This window comes from Dasypus novemcinctus, chromosome 7 (genome assembly GCF_030445035.2).
Source record: "Dasypus novemcinctus isolate mDasNov1 chromosome 7, mDasNov1.1.hap2, whole genome shotgun sequence".
NCBI classification, from domain to species: domain Eukaryota; kingdom Metazoa; phylum Chordata; class Mammalia; order Cingulata; family Dasypodidae; genus Dasypus; species Dasypus novemcinctus.
The window spans coordinates 80,288,509-80,310,160 of NC_080679.1; the positions used below are offsets into that span (position 1 = coordinate 80,288,509).

The 21,652-nt window shown below is 40.1% G+C and overlaps 1 protein-coding gene across 1 annotated transcript in view; it reads left to right on the forward strand.

The window, feature by feature from the left end:
• Positions 1–21,652, forward strand: part of STK39 (serine/threonine kinase 39) — a 296,619-nt gene that overhangs the window by 71,080 nt on the left and 203,887 nt on the right. The window contains exons 3-5 of the mRNA XM_004484199.4: positions 3,291–3,399; positions 7,786–7,927; positions 8,861–8,916. Of these exons, the coding sequence (XP_004484256.1) occupies positions 3,291–3,399; positions 7,786–7,927; positions 8,861–8,916 (307 nt within the window). The remainder of the gene's footprint in view (positions 1–3,290; positions 3,400–7,785; positions 7,928–8,860; positions 8,917–21,652) is intronic.

Genomic DNA, 21,652 nt, shown 5'->3' on the forward strand with positions numbered 1-21,652 from the left:
GGATTGCAGAATTCTGTGAATTCTTTGTCCCTTTCATTTTTTTTTTAACCCTTTCTTGTGCTTGTGAAATTCAATCCATTTTAGTAGCACAGGCTCCCTTATTTCCAAGTTAGCTTCCTACCCCTTTCTTCTGGTGAGACCCAACTCAGCAGGGCTGCCTGCGCCTTCCTCCTGCTCTGCCCCCTTCATTGCAGCTGTTCGTGCTTCTTTCTTTCACATTCCTGGACTCTGGCCCCTCTCTTCCTTCCTTCAAAGCTCAGTCTACTGCTTTGCCACTCACAGTCTGGTTCACAGACCAGCAGTGTTGGCATCATCTGGAAGCCTGGTAGGAATGCAGGATCTCAGGCTTGCTCCAGACCTGCTGCCTCAGAGCCTGCATTTTACAGCATTCCCAAGTGATTCGTGTGCACATTAAATTTGAGAAGCACTGCTTTAAATAGTACTGCTTAACGGAGTATATCCTAATTAAGGTAGTAAAGTATTAGAATCCTTTCATTCCATAGGAGAAATTTGATAAAATGTTTTTTTATCATATCTACTTGTTGATCTTTGGGCAAAAATTTTCTCCCTTTTTAGGTATAGGAACAAATGAATAAATTTGGAAGTAAATGTCTTTGCTTAATCAACCACATGAGTAAAGTTGTGGCATTGGAAAAAGCTTGGATAATAGATTGATAACAAGGAATGAGTGCTTGAAAGAGCAACCACTATCACTGTTTCAGAAAGAAACTGGGTGTGTGTGTGTGTGTATGCAGTTTTGCCTCTTGTGCCTCTTTAGAAGGCCACTAAACAGTAGGATTATATATAAACTAAAATAAGGGTTCAGTAGATGTGGAACGGACTTTATTTCTTCCTTTTAAAAGTGCGTTTCTACAGCATTGTGGGAATATTACTTACAGGGGTTCAGTGATGCCACAGGCCGTATATCTTGTTCCACCAGATAGAAGGACAAGTGGTAAAAACTGGAAGCTTTTCCTGAGGGCAGCTTTCTTTGCAGCCTTGAGCGTTAGAGGCGCCACTGCATAAGAGCTGGGGGCAGGGGACGTGGCTCTCCCAGCCAAGCAGTGTAGAGGGACCATGAAGCTGCTGGAGTGGTCAGAGCAATGCATGTCCACTCTCAAGCCACCCAGTCCTTCTTTGATCTGCCCTGGCACTGCTCTCTTGGGTGTGTTGTGGGGTGGTTTCTATCTATCTCCCTTTTTTGCTCTTTACATTCTCAGAACCTTTAAATGACCAGCTGGTATTTTTAAGACCCCCAATTTTTAAGGAATAGAATTTGATAAGTCATACTCATAGGTTATCTGTTAGAGTTTGATACACACACTCAGACTTGTGTGCACACACACACACAGTTTGCTCAGTGTAATGTCAGAGAACCTGATACCCTGGGTGGGAAGTGATACCAGCCATCTAAATGCACAGGGCTAGAAAATGTGTTTTTCCAGACCCTGACCCACCACGTCAGTACAGTAGAATTGTCTTGTAATGAGCATTGGTTGCTTACAGTGTATATGGATTAATGATTTAAAAGTGTGGAATTATGAAACTGAAAAGGCATTCACTTATACTTAATATAAAATAGTGGAAATTTAAAGCACATAAACATTTAAGAAACCCTCTTCTCATTTTTGTGGACAGCGGGGCTTCTGTTTAAACGGGACTCTGCCTCATGCTGTAGACTTTCAAATTGGGCCATCCCCACCATGAGCAGATGCTAGCGACTTGAAATAGGAAGGCCTGGGCAGGATTCCATTTCTCCTTAGCAGTATCTCATGGTATCAAAACCCAACACCAGAAACAGATGGAAACTGGAACTCTGGTTTCAGATCTTGTTTAAAGGACAGGAGTTGCAGAATGAAAAGTGTTTTATAATCAGTTAAGTGGATGAGGGGAATGATGAAGGAAATTTGTGTATACAATGAAAACAACGTAGAAAAAGTAGCAAATTCCTCAGGAGCTTATCCTTTGTAAAAAGCACTTCAAATACACACGCACACACATGCATGCACACATATATGCATGTATTTGTTTTACGTATTTTGCATGTCAGATGTTTTGGCCCTGTTAAATATAGGATCTTCTTGAAAACTTGCAAATTTGGTACAAATTAGGTGAATATGAAAAATCAGCATCCCAACCTGGTATATTCTGGGCAGATGACTCTTACTTAAAGTTAACTTTAGAAGCTCATTGTTAGAGAAATATTTATAAGATGCATAAATACACTTTTCTTTCATTGTAAACGAGCAAGAGTGTAAAGTTTCTTTGATGAGTTAAGGTCTAAGTTCATCTTGTGGTTTGTAGACAGCACCTTGAAAGTGAGTTACGTTGGTCTGATACCTTTGATTAAGGGTTATCATTGGACGAAAGCTTTATATAGAAGTCATCTAGGAATAATTTAAAACAACAAACAAAAAACTGATATGAACTTGTGTATTACAGAAAAATGTGGTTTATTAAAAAGGCTCATTTATTTCAAAGCTGTTTTCTATGCATTTATATAAAACTACTTTCTTTACAACGTTTCTCAAACTGTGACCAACAGAATCTTATGGTCCTATGATGATAATGTGAATTTAACGATAATAAATTATAACAGATTCAGCTACTGCAGGACTTCTCAGAGCCTTTGTTAGTACTAATATCCCTGTGACTCTTTTAGGATGAGCTATAGAAGCTGAGGTTTCCTAAAATTCTTTTATTCATATTTTATCTACCCCACTCCTCCTTATTTTTTCTTGATGTAATATCTACCATGGAAGATAGTTTGGGAAATGATACTCTAGCATTTTCACATGTGTTTTCTCATTTACCATCACAGCAGTCCTGAGAAACAGAAAGAGTTTTGTTGTCCCCTTTTGGATGAGGGTGGAGCTAAGACCACCCAAGTTCAGGCTGGCACCAGGACCCAGCTCTCCTAATAACTCACCCAGTCTTTTATCTCTCTGTCGAGGCCTTCAGTTCAGGTAGGAGGCGCCTAGTTGTATATGGCAGGGTTCTCTCTCGGAAGAGTGGGGGGTTGTCCAGGTGATGCACTGCTCCTCTGCCCTGAGGCTGGTTCACAGGGTGCTGTGGTCTCCTCTGAGGACGTTTCAATTCCAGTGAGTTTATAACAAGGGTGAGAGAGTTAGTCCATGTGGAACGCCTCTGAAGTAAGGGTTTAATGTAGGTCGTCGCCCAAATAGGCCTTGGAGTAGTAAAGTTACCCAGGTACTCAACTGTGTTTCGATTGTGTTTTGCTCTCCACTTTTCACCCCATGGTCCTATGACATCTTTTGCTGTCTTTATAGAAAGAAATTCAAGCCATGAGTCAGTGCAGCCACCCCAACGTAGTGACCTATTACACCTCTTTTGTGGTAAAAGATGAACTTTGGCTGGTTATGAAATTGCTGAGTGGAGGTAAGTAGGTTTTGTTGTTTACTTACATGCTTCCCCCCCCTTTTGTGAGAGGCCTGCACGCTGAAGAAGAATTTGGGTTCGATCCCTTCATTCCTGTGCTTAAATGATTTGTTTGATAGAATAAAGCCCCTTTTTCTTACCATTGACATTCAAGGCCTTTAATAATTCGGCTTAACTTCCTGGCATGTCGGTGCCCTTTTTGCCACGGATTCAACCCATTCCCCAGATGTCCAGGTCTGGGCGAGGCTCCCTGAACGCCTGTGCTCCCACCATCCTGTGCCTCGCCTGCGCCTTTCGCCTCCATGGATGCCCCCTCCTTTCCTTCTGCACACGCTCAAGTCCTCGAATGTCACTTCCCTGCAGCCATTCCTGACTCTCCTCAAAGAAGCTAACCAGTTCTTCTTTAGACCCTTTGTTTTTAACATTATTCAAGTCCCTAACACAATACAATGTAACAGACTATTTCAGGGCTCTCTAAGAGAACTTTCTGTGATGACAGAGATGTTCTGTAGCTGTGCTGTTCAGTAGCCACTAGTCACATGTGGCTATTGAGCACTCAGAATGTGGCTGCTGTGACTGAGGGACCGCATTTTTATTGACTTGTAATTAACTTCATGTGGCTAGTGGCTACAGTATTGGACAGTGCAAATTTAGATTGTGGACTTCGTGAAGAAAGACTGATGATGCAATTCTCATTGAACCTGGCATCCAGTGCTCAATAAATGTTGTTTCAGTTGAAATGGAAATGTATGCAAAATTATTTGCATGTGATACTGATTAGAAGCAGCACTATTTTCAACCTGTTTTTGCATTTGTGAATGGAAAGAACTTACCTCTTTAGCCCCATATCACTGATATTATAAAAGATATTGATAATTTAATTTATGAGACACTTTGACTCTCTGTATTTTATTTCTTTTAATCTTTCACCATCACTATAAGATAGGAAATGGTAAGATAACCATTTACTTTATCTAACATTTATCCTCTGGTTATATCCTGTTTGAAGCAATTCACTTACCGTATCTCATTTAATATATTTTTTAAAAATTTGGTTTAATTTTTAATTATCTTTTTTTAAAGTGAATAGATCACACAAAATGTTACATTAAAAAACGTAAGAGGTTCCCATATACCCCACTCCCTACCCCCCCACCCCCATCATTTTTTAATTGTATTTTTTTTAAGATACATAGATCACAAAAAATGTTACATTAAAAAATATAAGAAGTTCCTGTATACCCCACACACCCTCCTCCCACCCCATCCCTCCCACATCAACAACCTCTTTCATCATTGTGGGACATTCATTGCATTTGGTGAATACATTTTGGAGCACTGCTGCACCACATGGATAATAGTTTACATTGTAGTTTATGCTCTCCCCCAGTACATTCAGTGGGTTATGATGAGATATATAATGTCCAACATCTGTCCCTGCAATATCATTTAGGACAACTCCAAACCCCAAAAATGCCCCCACATCACATTTCTTTTTCCATCTCCCTGCCTAAGCAACTGCTGTGACCACATCATTGCTACAATTTCTTCCATTACTAGTCACAACATTTCTGTAGTAGAATATCAGTAAGTCCACTCTAATCTATATTTTATTCCTCCATCCTGTGGACCCTGGTGTGGTGATGTACACTCCACCTCTATATCAAGAGGGGCCTTAGATCCCACATGGATGATGGATGCAATTCTCCTGTTTGCAGTTGTAGGCACTCTCGGTTCCCTGGTGTGATTGACCATCTTCACCTCCCTGTTAGCTGACCTGGGTAAGTCCAATGAACCAGAGAGGAGGAGTTGCAACTCTGCCGAGGCTCAGGGCCCAACTGGCACATGGACAGTCCAGAGATTCAAATCTCCTGAGTATACACCAACCCTAGCACCAACCACAGGTTCAGTAAAAGTGACAGAAGAGGCATATGTAGAAAGGTCACATCTGAGTCCAACTCTCTCACACTCAGGAACACAAATTCCAAAATAGGCCCCACTGACATGGCACTGAACTCCAGAGCCATCTGCCATGACCATAAAACCTGTGTGTCTCCGTCGCCCTCAGGAGCATCAGGACTGGGGTTGTATCTACCTGGGCTGTCTCTGGGAACCTGCTGAGGCGGGCCTAAGTGCGACCCTTCTGATGACTTCCTGACTCTTTTTTGAAGACTCTTAGCCATGTAAACTCATGTAAACTTTGCCATTTCCCCCTTTTATTCAAGGTCAAAAAGCAGTTTTGAACACATGATCCTACAGGTAGGCTGAGATATACTGCTGATCTGAGTTGACCCTTTTATTCTTGACAACAACCCTGAGATAGTAGGTGTCACCATCCCATTTTTCTGATACTACACCAAAGCTCAAGGGAGTTAGCAAATTGCCCAAAGTCATATACCTAACAACTGTTAGTGCTGGAATTTGTGACTTTAGGACCTGATGACTTAAAAACTGTGCTACGCTGCAAGTATTGTCACCTTCGTTTTACAGAACCAAAAACTGAAGTGCTGAAAACCCAAGTGATTGCCTTAGTAACAGCCAGCATATCCACATCGCTAGTGTGTTCTGTCTCTAGGGTGTCACTCCCTGTCTATCTTTCTGAGACAGGCAGTATAGCTTAGGAGCAGAGGGTCTTTCCAGGCAAAGAAAACATTTTGTGTGCTCGGACAGAGCCAAAACTGGAGTAGCAGAGTTTTTATGATATGGAGCAAACCTGGGTTTGTCTGCTAACCCAGGTCCAGCTAAGGCTGAATCAGAGAGACATCGTCATAATTTTTTTTTTTTAAGAGTCTTCCTTGGATTAAGCAAAAGTCCAGAAATGAGCTGATGAAGGCATCATAACTGGCTTGGGTCTGTTTGTGCAAGTCTCAGTGGAGAGCCTGGGAGAGCTCAGTTCTGTTCTGTTCCCAGTCTTCATCAGTCCTATTAGTCATTGTTTCCTTGAGTGCCTACTTGGGTTTTTAATTAAAAAGGAAAAGAAAAAAAAAAAGCAAACGAGAAAAGCAGCCTGCCAGCGTGCAGCGCAGTGTCGAGTGGGCACTGCTCCTCCCCAGTGGGCACTGCTCCTCCCCTGTGGAGGCCGCGCTCAGCCCACAGGACCCCAGCCTCCCCTCTTTTTGAGGGCTTTCACTGGCTCCAAGGAAGCAAGGCAGTTCAGCCACCCGGGACCTGGAGGAGCCCTAAAGATTCCATTCGAATTGAGGATTTTACCTCTTCTCCCTGTTTTTACCCCAATTAAACTTTTACTTTTGTAAGCTTCAGAATATCCCCATCCCCTTCTCTGACGACCTGATAGAAAATTTCATTGTCTTTCAGGAGTCCAAGTTAGCCTCTCCCAGCTTTAGGTAAAGGAAACAGCTTTTAAACAGGTTTCCACAGGCAAGGGCAGATATGGGCTCTTGCTCATTTTTCTTTCAGCAGGTCAGAAATGTAAGCATGCCTTATAAAATAAAAAAATAAAAAAAAGTTTTTGGAATTACTGTTTCCTACATGATCCGAGATCCAAGATCCAAGCGTCAATGAGTAAATAGATGTTTTGTCTGTCTCTGAAGTGGAAAATATGTGTTAATCTTCTTCAGAATATTTATCACATCAAATTTCTTGCTGAGGGGCAGGCGGCTAGTCCGGTTTAGTAATATATCTGGCGCGGAGGCTCAATCCTGTAGTTAATAGCGTAAGCCTGGAGCCAGGTTCAGGTCCTGAGATAAACCATTTGTTACCTCTTCAGAAATGTTGAACCCCTAGGTGATTATGGCTTTTAAAATGACCTGGATACTTGGAATATTAATTACTATGTGTTGAAACATGAATTCACAGAGCTGAGGCTACTGACCTATTTATAGAAACCAAGTACTGGGCCTTTGTTTACTTACTGGAAAAGTCACTACATTGACCATCAGGTAAATGAAAATAAAGATCACCGAAAGTCACAGAAAGGAATCTTCTTGTGGTTATAGCAGAGATCTAAGGCCAGCGTCCTCCTCTCCACCCACTGTGTTCTAGGTGATAAGGAAGACCTGTGCTTCTCTCTCTCAGCGGTCCACTGCTGTTTCTTCTCCTAGATTCCTCCTCTTTTCTTTTTTCACCTCAGACTTTGTGGACTCTATTTTGACTCTCTAATCAGTTGTATGTCTAAGGAAAAGGGACTAACCTTGAAATGGCCCCGAACTCTCTTCTGGTTCCCTGAACCTCACGGAAACTTTGAGTTAATGTTTCAGGTCACAGGGCTGCTGTACAATTGTCTGTAGGTCTTGAGAGTATTTCAGTTAAATAAACAAAAAAACATACTTTGATATTCCCATTTAATTTTCTAAATAGCAAAACGCCATTCTGAAAAGGTAATGAAGGTTTCTTTTTCTTTTTCAATTCTTCTGTCTTTCCACTAAGGTTCAATGTTGGATATCATAAAATATATTGTCAACCGAGGAGAACACAAGAACGGAGTTCTGGAAGAGGCAATAATAGCAACAATTCTTAAAGAGGTTTTGGAAGGCTTAGACTACCTACACAGAAATGGTCAGATCCACAGGTATGACCTCTGAGGAGATGGTAAAAGTGTCAGTTAACTAAATGCACTTAGTTGTACTTGAGGGCATCTCTAACTTTCGATTTCAGGCAAGAATATTCCAAACATTGTAATATGTTAATTATTTTGACATGTTGGTGAGAGGAAAGGAGGTATCTTCTTTTGCGACATAAAATACCAGCTTTTAATAACCACACAGCATAAAATTTGAGTGGCTGATCTTTCAATGCTTTAATGATACTTGAACTCTTAGAAATAGTTTCAATTGAGAACGGTATACCAGTAATAACACTAATGTAATTTCCCTACCCAGAACTATTGATATCTATTTTTCTTTTCAATCACTAGAAAAAATATTTAGGCATCTAGCTTGTAAATTGTAAATTATTATTTTTCTTTATTAACTGTTAACATTACTATAGAGTAAAGAATATAATGCACTACATTATATGATATTATAATTAATATTATATTGTCACTATCTCCCCAGAGATCCTGGGAATATCAGAGGAGAGAATGATCAAATGTATTGTTTAAGAGTATAATGGGTGTACTTTGGAATTGCAAAGATGAATTTAAGTGCAGTAGAAAACCTTCTTAGATTGGGCTTTAATTCTTGATAAAATGATAGTGTTGTGAGTTTATGGACAATCTATAACTCTAACATAAAATAAACTACTCACTAGTGATTTATAGCAATTCTAGATAATGATTTAACATAAAATGTTCATTACTAAAATCCCAGTTGTCCCCACAAATAAACTATAAAATCAGTGTACCCTTGTAACTTTTAAAATCTGTGATATAATTTTAGTATTTGTGAAATAATAATTATGTCACAGTTTCATTATATGATATATTTTAAAATCTTTCTGAGTGAGTCAGTACAACGTAATGTCTGTAATATCTTAATTTTTCTTTTTCCTTTTCCAATAGAGATTTGAAAGCTGGTAATATTCTTCTGGGTGAAGATGGTTCAGTACAAATAGCAGGTAAAACTGATGAAGATAAAAATTATTTACTTGTTTACAGAAGTATTACAGTTTCAAGGAACGTAGAAGGCACAAGATTTATACGATCTGAAAAGAAACCAGAGTATAAGGAATGTAGAATTGTTCCCAAGAATGAATAAGTGCATGTAATCTGTTATAAGAATATATATAGGCTGTCCAGTTTTCATGACATGTGTTTATAGAATATTGGGATCTGAGACATAACCTGTTTTCCTGAGGTTTTGCTGTATCCTGTTAGATCAGACTATAAATAATGCTGTTTTAGTATATAGCATTTTGTTAAAAAAATTTTTACTTTCAATTTTATTAAATTTTCTACCTTTCAAATTAAATAACGATGATATTTATATAACTGCAAGAGAAGCACTTTTTAAAAAAATATTTTTATTTTTAGAGAAGCTTTAGATTATTAATACATAAATGTTATATCAGAAATATAGGGGATTCCCATATACTTCACCCTTTTCCCCTCCCACACTTCCCCACATTAACAATGTCTTTCGTTAGTGTGGTACATTTGTTACAATTAATGAACACATTGAAGCATTGCTATTAACCGTGGACTATAGTTTACATTATGTTTTACACTTTGCCCCTCACAATTTTATAGGTTTTGACAAAATGTATAATGGCCTGTGTCTGTCATTGCAATGTCATGCAGGACAATTCCATTGTCCCCATAATACCCCATGTTATACTTATTCTTCCCTCTTCTTTCCCTCAGAACCTCAGGTGGCCACTGCCTTTATATCAATAATATAGATTCTTCCATTGCTAGAATAATGTTAGTCTACTTTAGTCTGTGGTTGCTTTCCCCTCTTACATTTGTTCATTGCACAGTCTTGAGGATTTTGCGATAGTGATGCCCACCTACTTTGATTGAGGAGGGGGCTTAGATCCCATGGAGCAGATAGTTGGAAATGTATTGCTTGGAGTTGCAGATACTCTCTGCTTCCTGGGATGGGTGTTGTCCATCATCTTTCCTTCATTAGTTGTTCTGGGTGAGTCCGATGAACCTGGAGAGTAGGTATTGCTGTTCTTGCTTAGATTCAGGGCTCAACTGGCATATGGATGGAGCAAAGATTTAAGTCTCTGGGACATATATCTAACAAGTATAGTGTCTATTATAGATTCAAATAAAAGGGGCAGAAGAACCATGTGTAGGGAAGTTACAAATTAGGGAGCCTATATTCCAAAGTAAGGCCACTGACAGGGTCATGAATTCCTGGGATTGTCCGCCTGGCCTTTAGGGTCTAGATGTGTCTAGGGCCCTCAGGAACCCTGCTGTTTAAGGCACTGATTACTCTGGCTCAATGAGATCCTGCTGAGTCGTGCTTAAGTGTAACCTCTGGAATGACCTCCTGACTTACTTTGAAATCTCTTAGCCATAAAAACTCATTTGTATTTTATATTTCCCCCTTTTGGTCAAAGTCTTTTTCCAGGTTCATCCTTTGGGTGCTTGATAATAATCACTTGGTAAGGAAAGGACTTTATTTTTTAAGAAGTTTTTTTGATGTATATGAAAGTTTAAAACTTTGTATGTATTAATTAAAAGACTTTTATTTCTGAAAAGAAGGCTGAAAGAATTGGGAGCTCTTAAAATTGAGGGCTTATTTTCCTCTTAAATCTGACCCAGCATGGCTGTTTTTGGTAGTTGGAGGCTAATAGATGCACTGAATGTTTGTTGAATGGGTCAAGCAGTGCCTCGTGTGCTGGGAGCCTCTCATTTTGTTATTGATCTTAGAGTAAGCTCAAAGGCCTGGGTCGAAATGTAGCCATATCCATGTTAACTCTTGAATTTCTCCATATCCATGATGGTCTGTCTCAGCGATCCTTTTAGCCACCCCTGTTTCTGGGTGTGGTTGCTTTTGACATTTTTGGCTGGACAGCCCTTCCCTGTACTGGATTGTCCCTCGCATTGCAAGTTGCTCATCCTCGGGCTTTCAGGCTTTAAAAATTAGCAGAACCCCCTGGCAGCATCCTTAGTCAGAATCACTGATGTTACTTCTGTTGCTGAAGTTCAGCTCAAATGTTTAATCATCCTAATCTATTTCTTTTTGAGTTGGGGTGGGAGAATCCTATCTTCTAAGACAGGTTTAAGATCTTCACATAAATAAGGTATTAGACTAAAGCTGATCATGGTCCTTGATCACAGTCTGGTCTCAAGATGTGTCTGAGGATCTACTGTTTTTATTAGAAATGCAAGAGTTCAGCAGGCAACAAACCCACACACTGCCACCGCAAAGAACAAGCTTTGAGTCATCTTGCCAACTCAATGTTTGCCTCTTCTCTGAATGTCAAAGAACCTGTCAAATGATGTCCTGGCCTGTATGACAACCAAGACAGTGACCCCATGCTCTGTATTTTGTTAGGTACACTGAAGGGGACATTATTTTTTTTAAAGGAGGGAAGAGATGTCTTGAAAGTATAAAAGGGAATTTGTGAATTTGTTTCAAATCAAAGGTTTCTTCTCTAAGGAACTAATAACAAAAGTGATACTCTATCAATCCTCTCCTTTGAAAGGATGTATTTACTCAAATATTAGAGTTGGTTTAAGACCCTTTAAATGGCTCTCTGTGGATCAGTTAAACACAAAGGCTTTTGTTTTTGTTTTTGCTTTTTTTTAAAATTTTATTCATTTTGTAAAAATATCACATTCAAAAAATATGAGGTCCCATTCAACCCCACCACCCCCACCCCACCACTCCCCCCCCAGCAACACTCACTCCCTTCATCATGACACATCCATTGCATTTGGTAAGTACATCTCTGGGCATCTCTGCACCTCATGGTCAATGGTCCACATCATGGCCCATACTCTCCCACGTTCCATCCAGTGGGCCCTGGGAGGATTTACAATGACTGGTGATTGTCCCTGAAGCACCATCCAGGGCAACTCCAAGTCCCAAAAACGCCTCCACATCTCATCTCTTCCTCCCATTCCCCATACCCATCAGCCACCATGGCCACTTTTCCCACACCAATGCCACCTTTTCTCTGTGGACCTGGATTGGTTGTGTCCATTGCACCTCTATGTCAAGAGGAGGCTCAGATTCCACATGGATACTGGATGCAATCCTCCTGCTTTCAGTTGTAGGCACTCTAGGCTCCATGGTGTGGTGGTTGTCCTTCTTCAACTCCATCTTAGCTGAGTGGGGTAAGTCCAATAAATCAGAGTGTAGGAGCTGAAGTCTGTTGAGGCTCAGGGCCTGGCTATCCTATTGTCAGTCCAGAGATTCAAATCCCCTAAATATATCTTAAACCTCAACACCAACTACAATTGCAGTAAAGTAGCATGAAAGGCTTGTGAAAAGAGATCCCATCTGAGTCCAGTTCCATCACGCAGAAACACCAGCTCCAAAGAAGGGCCATCTGACATGGCAATGAACCCCATCTGCCATGACCATAGCACCCGTGGGTCTCTTTAGCCCTCAAAGAAACCAATACCTGGGGTTGTATCTACTTTATCTGCTCAGTTGTGCATAAGGGCAATCCTTCTGACAACCTCCAGACTCTTTTTTTAGAGACTCGTAGCCATATAAACTCATTTCTCCTTTCCATTTCCCCCTTACATTAGGTCAAACAGCATTTTAAAGTCATGTTATTATATGTAGACAGGGATATTCTGCTGATCCGCATTGAACCTTTAATTCAAGGTCATTTTCTAGTTGCATCATCAGTTGGTACTTGGTAGTGATCCCTCGCCACGCTGGGGGGAAGGCATTGCATTTACATGCTGAGTTTGGCTTCGAGACTGGCCACATTTGAGTAACATGAAGGCTGTCAGGAGGAAATTCCTAGGCACAGTGCTGCTCTAGGCCTTGTTCTTATTTCAGGCATATAGGATCACAAGCATAGTCATTAGTATCATGGTCTCACTGTTGGACTCTCATTCCTTCCTGGTACCTTTGCACCTGGGGGACTGCCGCAACACAAAGGCTTTTGGATCAAACAGGCCAGTGCCACATTTGTGCTGTATAACTTTGGCCAAATAACCACATCTTTAAGTCTCAGTTTCCCCATCTGTGAAAAGGTGATGATAATGGCTGCTTTTCAAGCAGAGACTGGTTTCCTGTTCAGCTATTGAAGCTTAAGTGTCAGGGCCTGTGAGTGCAATATGTTTCTGGGAGCTGCAGAGTGTTCTGGTGGTGAGGGGAAGCCAGTTTGTAACCAGGAAGTATTTTTCTTTGTAAGCCCTTTCATTAAACCACATAAAAGATCATAGACGAAAACCTTAATCTCTAAGGTGACAATGAACTGACATGATTTTTAAAAATTCTAAATAAATACTCATGCTTGTACCTAACTTTGTGTTCTTTGTTTTCAAGAGTGCCCCGCAAATTGTACAAGCAACATGTTCCACGAAACCTGGAACCACCCTGCTTATAGGGCTGTTGCAGTAAATAAATGAATGTGCAAAGTGCTTAGTACAACGAACAAAATGGGCAGTGGAGAGGAACAGACTGTTAACTGAGAAGGAAATAAAAGTAGTCCTTAACCATATAAAAATATACTCCACTCCATAAAGAGAAAACATGCAGATTAAGATTACACTGAGAATGAAGTTCTAATACATGCAAAGCATGGATGCCTTGAACACATCATGTTGAATGATATAAACCAGCCACAAATGGATAAATATTGTCTGATCTCACTAATATGAAATAATTAGAATAAGCAAATTTATAGAATCAGAATCTAGAATATAGGTTACTGGGGGACAGGGCAGGGAGAGGGAATGGGCAGTCAAGACTAAAATCATACAGGGTTCCATGCAAGGGGTTGATATATGGGAATTCTGCACAAGATGCATGATTGTTGTCTAAGCTCACAACTTCTCTAATAAAAAATTTAAAAAATTAATGTACAGAGTTGCTATTTGGTATGATGGAAATGTTTTGGTAATGAATGGTGCAGATGGTACCACAGTATTTTAAAAATAAATAAATATTATAAATGCATAAACTACATTGAGGTACCATTTTTCAGAAATCCCAAAGCTTAACAGCATTGTATTGGCGAAGCCACCAGGAAGTAGACCTTGCCATACGTCATTGGTAGTAGTACAAAATGCTACATCCCCAGTGGGTAAGATTCTGGTAATCTCTGTCAGACGTATGGATGCATTTTTCCTTTGACCCAGCAATCGAGTGGCGTGCTGGAGCCAGCCCACAGAAGCCACCTGTGTGCATCTCTTCTCATTTCTGCACTTAGTGACATCATATGGGCTTGAAATCAGCCATGTTGAGAGTGTTTACACCATGGAGATCACCAGGTGCTACAGTCAGTGCCTTTTTTTGAGCAAATGTTGATTGTTAAGAATTTACTAGCATACCACTAAAGCCATCTCACTGCTGGGAATCTATCCTCCACATAGTCCTCTGTGTGTTTGGAGTGGCATATGTACAATGTTGTTTGTTGAGCACTATTTGTGATAGCAAAGGGTTGAAGTCCCCTCAGGTAGTCATGGTGTGGGATACCCACCTGCTATAAAAGGGAATGAGAAGCTCTCTCTACACTGATGTGAAAAAAAAATTGCTAGCTACAGGTTAAGTGAATAAAACAAGGTAGAAAACAATAGATATAACATGCCACCTTTTGTGAGACAGAAGAGGAGAAATAAGAATATCCCTAAATATTTGCGCAAAGAAACACTGGAAGTGAGACTATTTAATGTGTCTTATAGCATTTTGAGTATGTCCTAGTTAAGAAAAATAAGAGGCAATGACTCAGTAACAATAATAAACTCTCAGTAAGTCAAAGCCAGTTTTAAATCTTTTATTATGAAATATTTCAAACATAACCCAGAGTAGAGAGAAGAGTAGAATCAACCCCTTATATACTTAGCACTTGTCTCCAATAATTAAAAATTGTCTCTCTTTGGCAAGTCTCTCCCGCTTTGGTGGATCTTATTAATATAGTCACCCTTAATGCTGAATATTGTTCCTGAGCTGTCTAAATAAGTGCCTTATGGATGCATATCTTGGCCTCGTTCCAGGCAGTGGCCCTTACCCCACAGGTGAGGGACAAAAGTACTTCAACTGAAAGAGTGACAGCTGAAAAATTTGTGAGTAGAAATTCCAAACTGTTCAGGCCAAGAATTGACCAGTCGTTTAAGAGTATAGGCTCTGGGGTCCACCGATGGGCTGAAATTCCAGGCTTCTGCCACAGCCAGCTCTGTGACCATAAGCAAGTTATTGAACCTCTTTAAGATATGTTCCTTACCAATAAAAGGGATAAAAATATAACTTACCTCCCCTTTGTGTGTGTGAAATCAAATAAGGCTGTTCATTTCCTGTGATCCTAATGGTGACAACATAGTGGGCATGAAGTAAATACCATTAACAACGGCTGCTACGACATCACCCCTCTCAAGTTGCTCGATCAGCAGGATCACGCGATGTCCATGCACTGCCTGGAGAGGAGGTGGACCTCAGGTTTGTCTTTCAGGAGGTTCAGCTCTGAGGGGCTTTATGAGTTATAAAAAGATAATATTTAGCAATTAGGGAACTTAGAACTTGTCATTAATCTTACTCTAAGCTGATAAGGAAGTAGAAATAATTTTCTCTGTTTTATAAGGAAATTATAAGGTCATTTCTCATGAAGAAGGTCACAAACACAGTGGCCTGCCCTTGGAAAAAGAAAGCATGTCCACCTCTGCCTTGTGCTGCCAGTTGGCACTCTGTCAGTCACTCAGTCCCGTTACCGTTGTCAGATTAATGATTGGAGCTCCTTCACTGGGCCTTTGGGAACACACTGTCCTTTTCTTTTGCTTAGTTCGGATCCCCTGAGGTCAGGTCTCCTGACTTTTTCTTCCCTCTCAGTTCTTTGGGTATTTTCCTTACAATGATTGGTTGTATTATGTGTGACCCAGTAGGGGGAATGAATCAGTAAGAAGGTGGTTAGAGCAGGCCTGGCCCATAGTGTGGACTTTGTGTTATAGCCATTCCAGGGTTTCCTTGGTATCTTTTTGTGTAGGAGACTTCATGCTTTTATAATAACAAGCTGCATTTGCCATTTCCCAGGCATATAGTATGGCTTAACAGACATTTAAATACGCGGTTTCTACATTTTTGGAACTATAGCATTTTAGAAGTCACATTGACTTTTCTGCATCTTCTCCTACCTGGCACAACATTGAGTTCATACAGTAATTTTTAAAAATATATTTTTATTAGAGAAGTTGTGAACTTGCAAAACACTCATGCATATGTGTGGAATATCAATACAACAAACACCCTTCCACCAACACACTACATTGTTGTAGAACATTTATTACAGATTGAGATAATATCATCAGCCTTTTACCACTAATTATGGTCTGTATATACATTTGGCATATTTTTTCCATAACCCCTCTATTATTAACACAGTATATCTTCGGCATTTATAGGTTACATTAATTGTATTTTTCCCATGCTTTTTCGTATTCTTACCACCTTGCAATAGTGACAGGCATTAGTTCTAGCTCACAGAAGGACATTCTTGTATTTGTACTATTAACTACAATTCTCATCCACCTCTGGGTTCACTGTGTTATTCAGTCCCTGGATTATTCTCTAGCTTTCTCTTAATTGATATTCGCATCCCTACACTACCCTTTTCAGCCACGATTCCATTTATAAACCATTTGTGTTACTTCTCCTCACTGTAATGTGCTAACATCCACTCCATTCGTTTTCATACTTTTACAGTCAAGCTAATTAAAAATTCTACATAAAGCATCAGTACTGCTTCTCAGCCCTCCTCTTATCTCCTAATAACCTAACTCTTGGTTTTAACTCCATGTGATTATTTTTCATATTTAGTTTGTATTTGTGAGACCATGCAATATTTGTCCTTTTGTGTCTGGCTTTTATTTCACTTAGTATAATGCATTCAAGGTTCATCCGTTTTATCATATAAATGTGTCCCAGTTTCATTTCTTTTTACAGCAGCATAATATTCCATTGACACATATATCACATTTTGTTTATCCGTTCTTCAGTTGATGGACACTTGGATTATTTCCATCTTTCAGCAATTGTGAATAACTCTGTTAGAAACATCTGTGTGCAGATGTCTGTTTGTCTCACCGCTCTCAGTTCTTCTGGGTATATACTGAGCAGAGGTATTGCTGGGTCACATGGCAGATCTATATTCAACTTCTTAAGGCACTGCCAAACAGTCCTAACCAGTGGCTGTACCTTTTTACATTCCCACCAAGAATGAGTAGGTGTTCTTATCTTTCCACATCCTCTCTAACACTTGTAGTTCTCTGTCTTTATAATGGTGGTCATTCTAATTCTAAGGGGTGTGAAATGGTATATTGTTGTAGCTTTGATTTGCATTTTCCTGACTGGTGTATAAATGTCTGTTCACATCACAGTTTTTAGTTCTTCTAGATAGATTGCTAGTAGAGAAATTGCTAGATCATATGGCAATTCTATATTTAGCTTCCTGAGGAACCACAACTGTCTTCTACAAAGGTTGCACCATTCTACATTCCTACCAACAGTGAAGGAGTGTTCCTATTTCTCCACACCTTCTCCAGTACTTATTGTTTTCTGTTTTTAAAATTTTATTTTAAATAATGGCCATTCTATGTGGTATGAAAAGATATCTCATTGTCCTTTTAATGTATGTTTCCTTAATGGCTAGTGATATTGAACATGTGGCCATTTGTATTTCCTATTTGGAAAAATTGAAGTCTTTTGCCAGTTTTTAAATAGGATTGTTTGCTCTTTTATTGTTGATTTGTATGGTCTCTTTATATAGATTGGAAATCAAACCCTTATCGAATATGTGGTTTCCAAATATTTTCTCCCATTGAGTGTGCTGCTTTTTTTTTACCTTCTTGACAAAGTCCTGTGAATCACAAATGTGTTTAAATTTGAGGAGGTCCCATTTATCCATGTTTTCTTTCATTGCTCATGCTTTTGGTGTAAGGTTTAAGAGTCCATCACCTACGACCAGGTCCTGAAGATGTTTTCCTACATTTTCTTCTAGCAGCTTTATGGGTCTAGCTTGTATGTTTAGGTCTTTGATCCATTTTGAGTTAGTCTTTGTGTGAGGTGTGAAATGGGGGTCCTCTTTCTGTCTTTGGTATGTGATGATAGACAGCTCTCCCAGCGCTTTTGGTTGAATGTGTATCCCTAGCTTGGGTGGGCTTCGGAGCCTTGTCAAAAGTTACGTGACTGTAGATGTGAGGGTCTGTTTCTGAACCGTCAGTTTGGTTCCATTGTTTTGTGTGTCCATCTTTATTCCAGCGCCATGCTGTTTTTACCACTGTAGCTACGCTAGGTAATATGTATCGAAGTCCAGAAGTGAGAGTACTGCGACTTTGCTCTTCTGTTTAAGATGTTTCTGGCTATTTGGGGCCCCTTACCCTTCCAAATAAATTTGATCATTGTGTTTTCCATTTCTTAAAAAAATTCTGGTGGAATTATTATCAGTATTTCATTGAAGACGTGTATCAATTTGGGGGTGGAATTTACATCTTTTTTTTTTTTTCTTAATTTTTCCCTCAGAATTTTTTTTTTTAAGTAGGTACCAGGGTTTGAACCTGAGATCTCGAGGTATACATGAGAAGCAGGCGCTCAACCACTGAGCTACACCTGCTCTCCAGAATTGACATCTTAATATTTAGTCTTCCAGTTCATGAGCACAGAATGTTCTTTGATTTATTTGTCTTTTTTTAAAAAAGTTTCTTCTATCATATAGTATTTAAAATGTAAAATCTGGGAAACGGACTTTGGCCCAGTGGTTAGGGCATCCATCTACCATATGGGAGGTCCGCGGTTCAAACCCCGGGCCTCCTTGACCCGTGTGGAGCTGGCCATGCGCAGTGCTGATGCGCGCAAGGAGTGCCCTGCCACGCAAGGGTGTCCCCCGCGTGGGGAAGCCCCACGCGCAAGGAGTGCGCCCGTGAGGAGAGCCGCCCAGCGTGAAAAGAAAGAGCAGCCTGCCCAGGAATGGTGCCGCCCACACTTCCCGTGCCGCTGACGACAACAGAAGCGGACAAAGAAACAAGACGCAGCAAATAGACACCAAGAACAGACAACCAGGGGAGGGGGGGAATTAAATAAATAAATCTAAAAAAAAAAATAAATAAATAAAATGTAAAATCTTTTAGTTTTAACAGTAAAATAAGGTTATTGCCTTAAAATCTTTTTTAGTGTTTCCTTGGAACAAGTAGCTACTACTTCTGTCCCTATTTTATGGGAGATTGATTTGCTTGGTTAGACCTTTAGTCACTGACAGGACAAAACTAGGACCAGGAGCTTTTGTGTCCTTTACCAGAGTCTTTGTTGAGTTAAGTAGGAGAGAGAAAGGTAGAAGAGTAGAAGGCAGAGATTCACAGCAAGAGCAGGAGCTTCACTGTCTCTTTCTTCTACCATCTGCTTCATATTGCCACATTATAGATAACATGGTGCTTTCAACTAGACTGATTATGCCCTTTTCCTCTTTATCTTTATATCCTCCATGGCTGTTTTTGGAAATAAGTGTTAAGCAGGGGAGAAGTTTACAGTTGTTTGCTTGAAAGTAATATATGTGTATTAGCCTTGAGAGTATTATTATGAGCACCATTTTAAAATTGAGGATATATTTGTTATCCTAATAGAAAGTATCATGATTTTAATTTAAAATATCACTCACTCTTCCATAATGTATGTTAGGGATTGAATCATTTCCTCACAACTGGCATGTTCGGGTCCCAAACTCTGTTCCTGCAGGTGTGAGCCCATTTGTAAATAAGAACCTTTGAAGATGTTATTAGGTAAGTTGTGCCTTTTAAACTGACTGAGGTTGCCCTTTATCCAAAATGGTTGAAGTCCTTATAAGCAAAGGATATTGGACACAGAAGGAGAAGTCACAGGGTCAGCAAGAAGCTGGAAGTTGGCAGAATCTGGATGAGAAAGAAATAGCTGTCATGTACATTTCCATGTGATGGAAAAGCCACAGAACCATAGGATTGCCGGCCAGCTACAAGATACTGACTTCAGGAAGAAGGAAACCTTGTAACTTCAAAACAGTGAGCCAATGAATTCCTGTTAATCTAACCCATTGTATGGTATTTGTTTTAGCATCCAGGAAACTAAAACAGCTTTTAGTGCTGGAAGGTGGTGTGCTGCTTTTACAAATATCTGTAAAAATGTGGAAATGGCTTTGGGATTGGGTAATGGGGAGAGGGTGGAAGAATTGTAATGGCTCAAAAATGAGTGAGTGTTGTAGAGAAAATTTGTATCATTTTAGAGAATACTTAATTTGTCATGAACAGAATGTCATGAACAGAATAGAAATATGGATGTTAAACGCACCTCTGGTGAAGCCTTCGAAAGATATGATGAATGTAATGTGTCATTGGAAATTGGAAAAAAAGGTCATCCTTGGTTATAAAGTGGTAGAGAATGTGACAAAATTTTGCTTTAATGTTGGATGGAAGGCAGAACTTGAAAGCGTTGAACTTGGATACTTAGCTGAGATTTCCAAGCAAAGCATGGAAGATGTAGTCTGTTTCCCCCTTGCAGGTTATAATAAAATATGAGAGGAAGGGAATGAAAGCTGAGAATTAGACTCTTAAGCACAAAGAAACCAGAAATTGATGGTTTGGAAAATTCTGAGCCTCTCCAGATAGAATGCTCTGAGACTCGGGCCAGAAGTGGCTCTGTCAGGGACCTACCTCAGCTTCTGGTAAGTGAGTCCCCAGAGAACTTGGCTCTGTAAGGGGTTTAGCTGAGCAGCCCTTTGATCAGGTAAATAGGCAGGTGACTCATGGATCCAGTCAGCAGTTTCAGTGGAAGCAAGATTGGAAATGCAGTTATCCAGGAAGGATCTGTGGAGAGTTCTGTTACGTTTGGACTCCCTGGAACTGCACTCATAGCCAAGCAGGTTTTTTCAAAATGTGTGTGAATAGGAGCAATGGCTGAAATGGACAGAGAAGCGATGAACTGAAGGAAGAATGACTTTGGGGTAGAACCACAGAAGCTGGGGTCTGGATAGAAGAGATATCCTTGGGTTAGGAAAGGGGACCCACCCAGGCCATCTGCCTCAGCACTTGGAGGGGGCTGGCCTTACACCGTATTGTTCAGGGAGAGTGCTACCACCTCAGTGCTCAGAGAGTGTGGGGCCTCTACCCCAGGGTTTGAGGAGAGTGTGGTTGCTGCTCAAGCACTTGGAAGGGGTGGGGTTGCTGCTCCATCAGACCCAGAGGACAAAATATCGATCCATAAATGACTCTTAGACCTTGGAATCTAATGGCGATTGCCCTGGTGGGTTTTTGACCTGCTTGGGTGACTCCTGGTTTCTTTCCAGTTTCTCCCTTCTGGAATGGGAATATCTAGCCTATGCCTTTCCCACCATTGTGTATTGGAAAGAGGTAACTTTTTTCCTAGGTTTCACAGGTCTATCAGACAGAAGACTTTTGTCCCAGGATGGACCACACCCACAGTTCATTTTGATCAAACTTTGTACTTAACATTACTACTAAAATTCCTTATTAAGGCTTTTGGGATGTTGTGATAAAATGAATGTATTTTGCATGTGGGAAGAATGTGTCTTTTTTTAGTCCAGTGGTTGACTGTTGGGAACTGAATTATGTCCCCCAAAAAGACGTATTCAGGTTCTAATCCCTGGTCTTGTCGGTGTGAACCCATTTGTAAATAGGACCTTAGAGATGTTATTAAGTTGTGCCCGAACTAACTGAGGGTGGCCCTTAATCCACTATGGCTGAAGT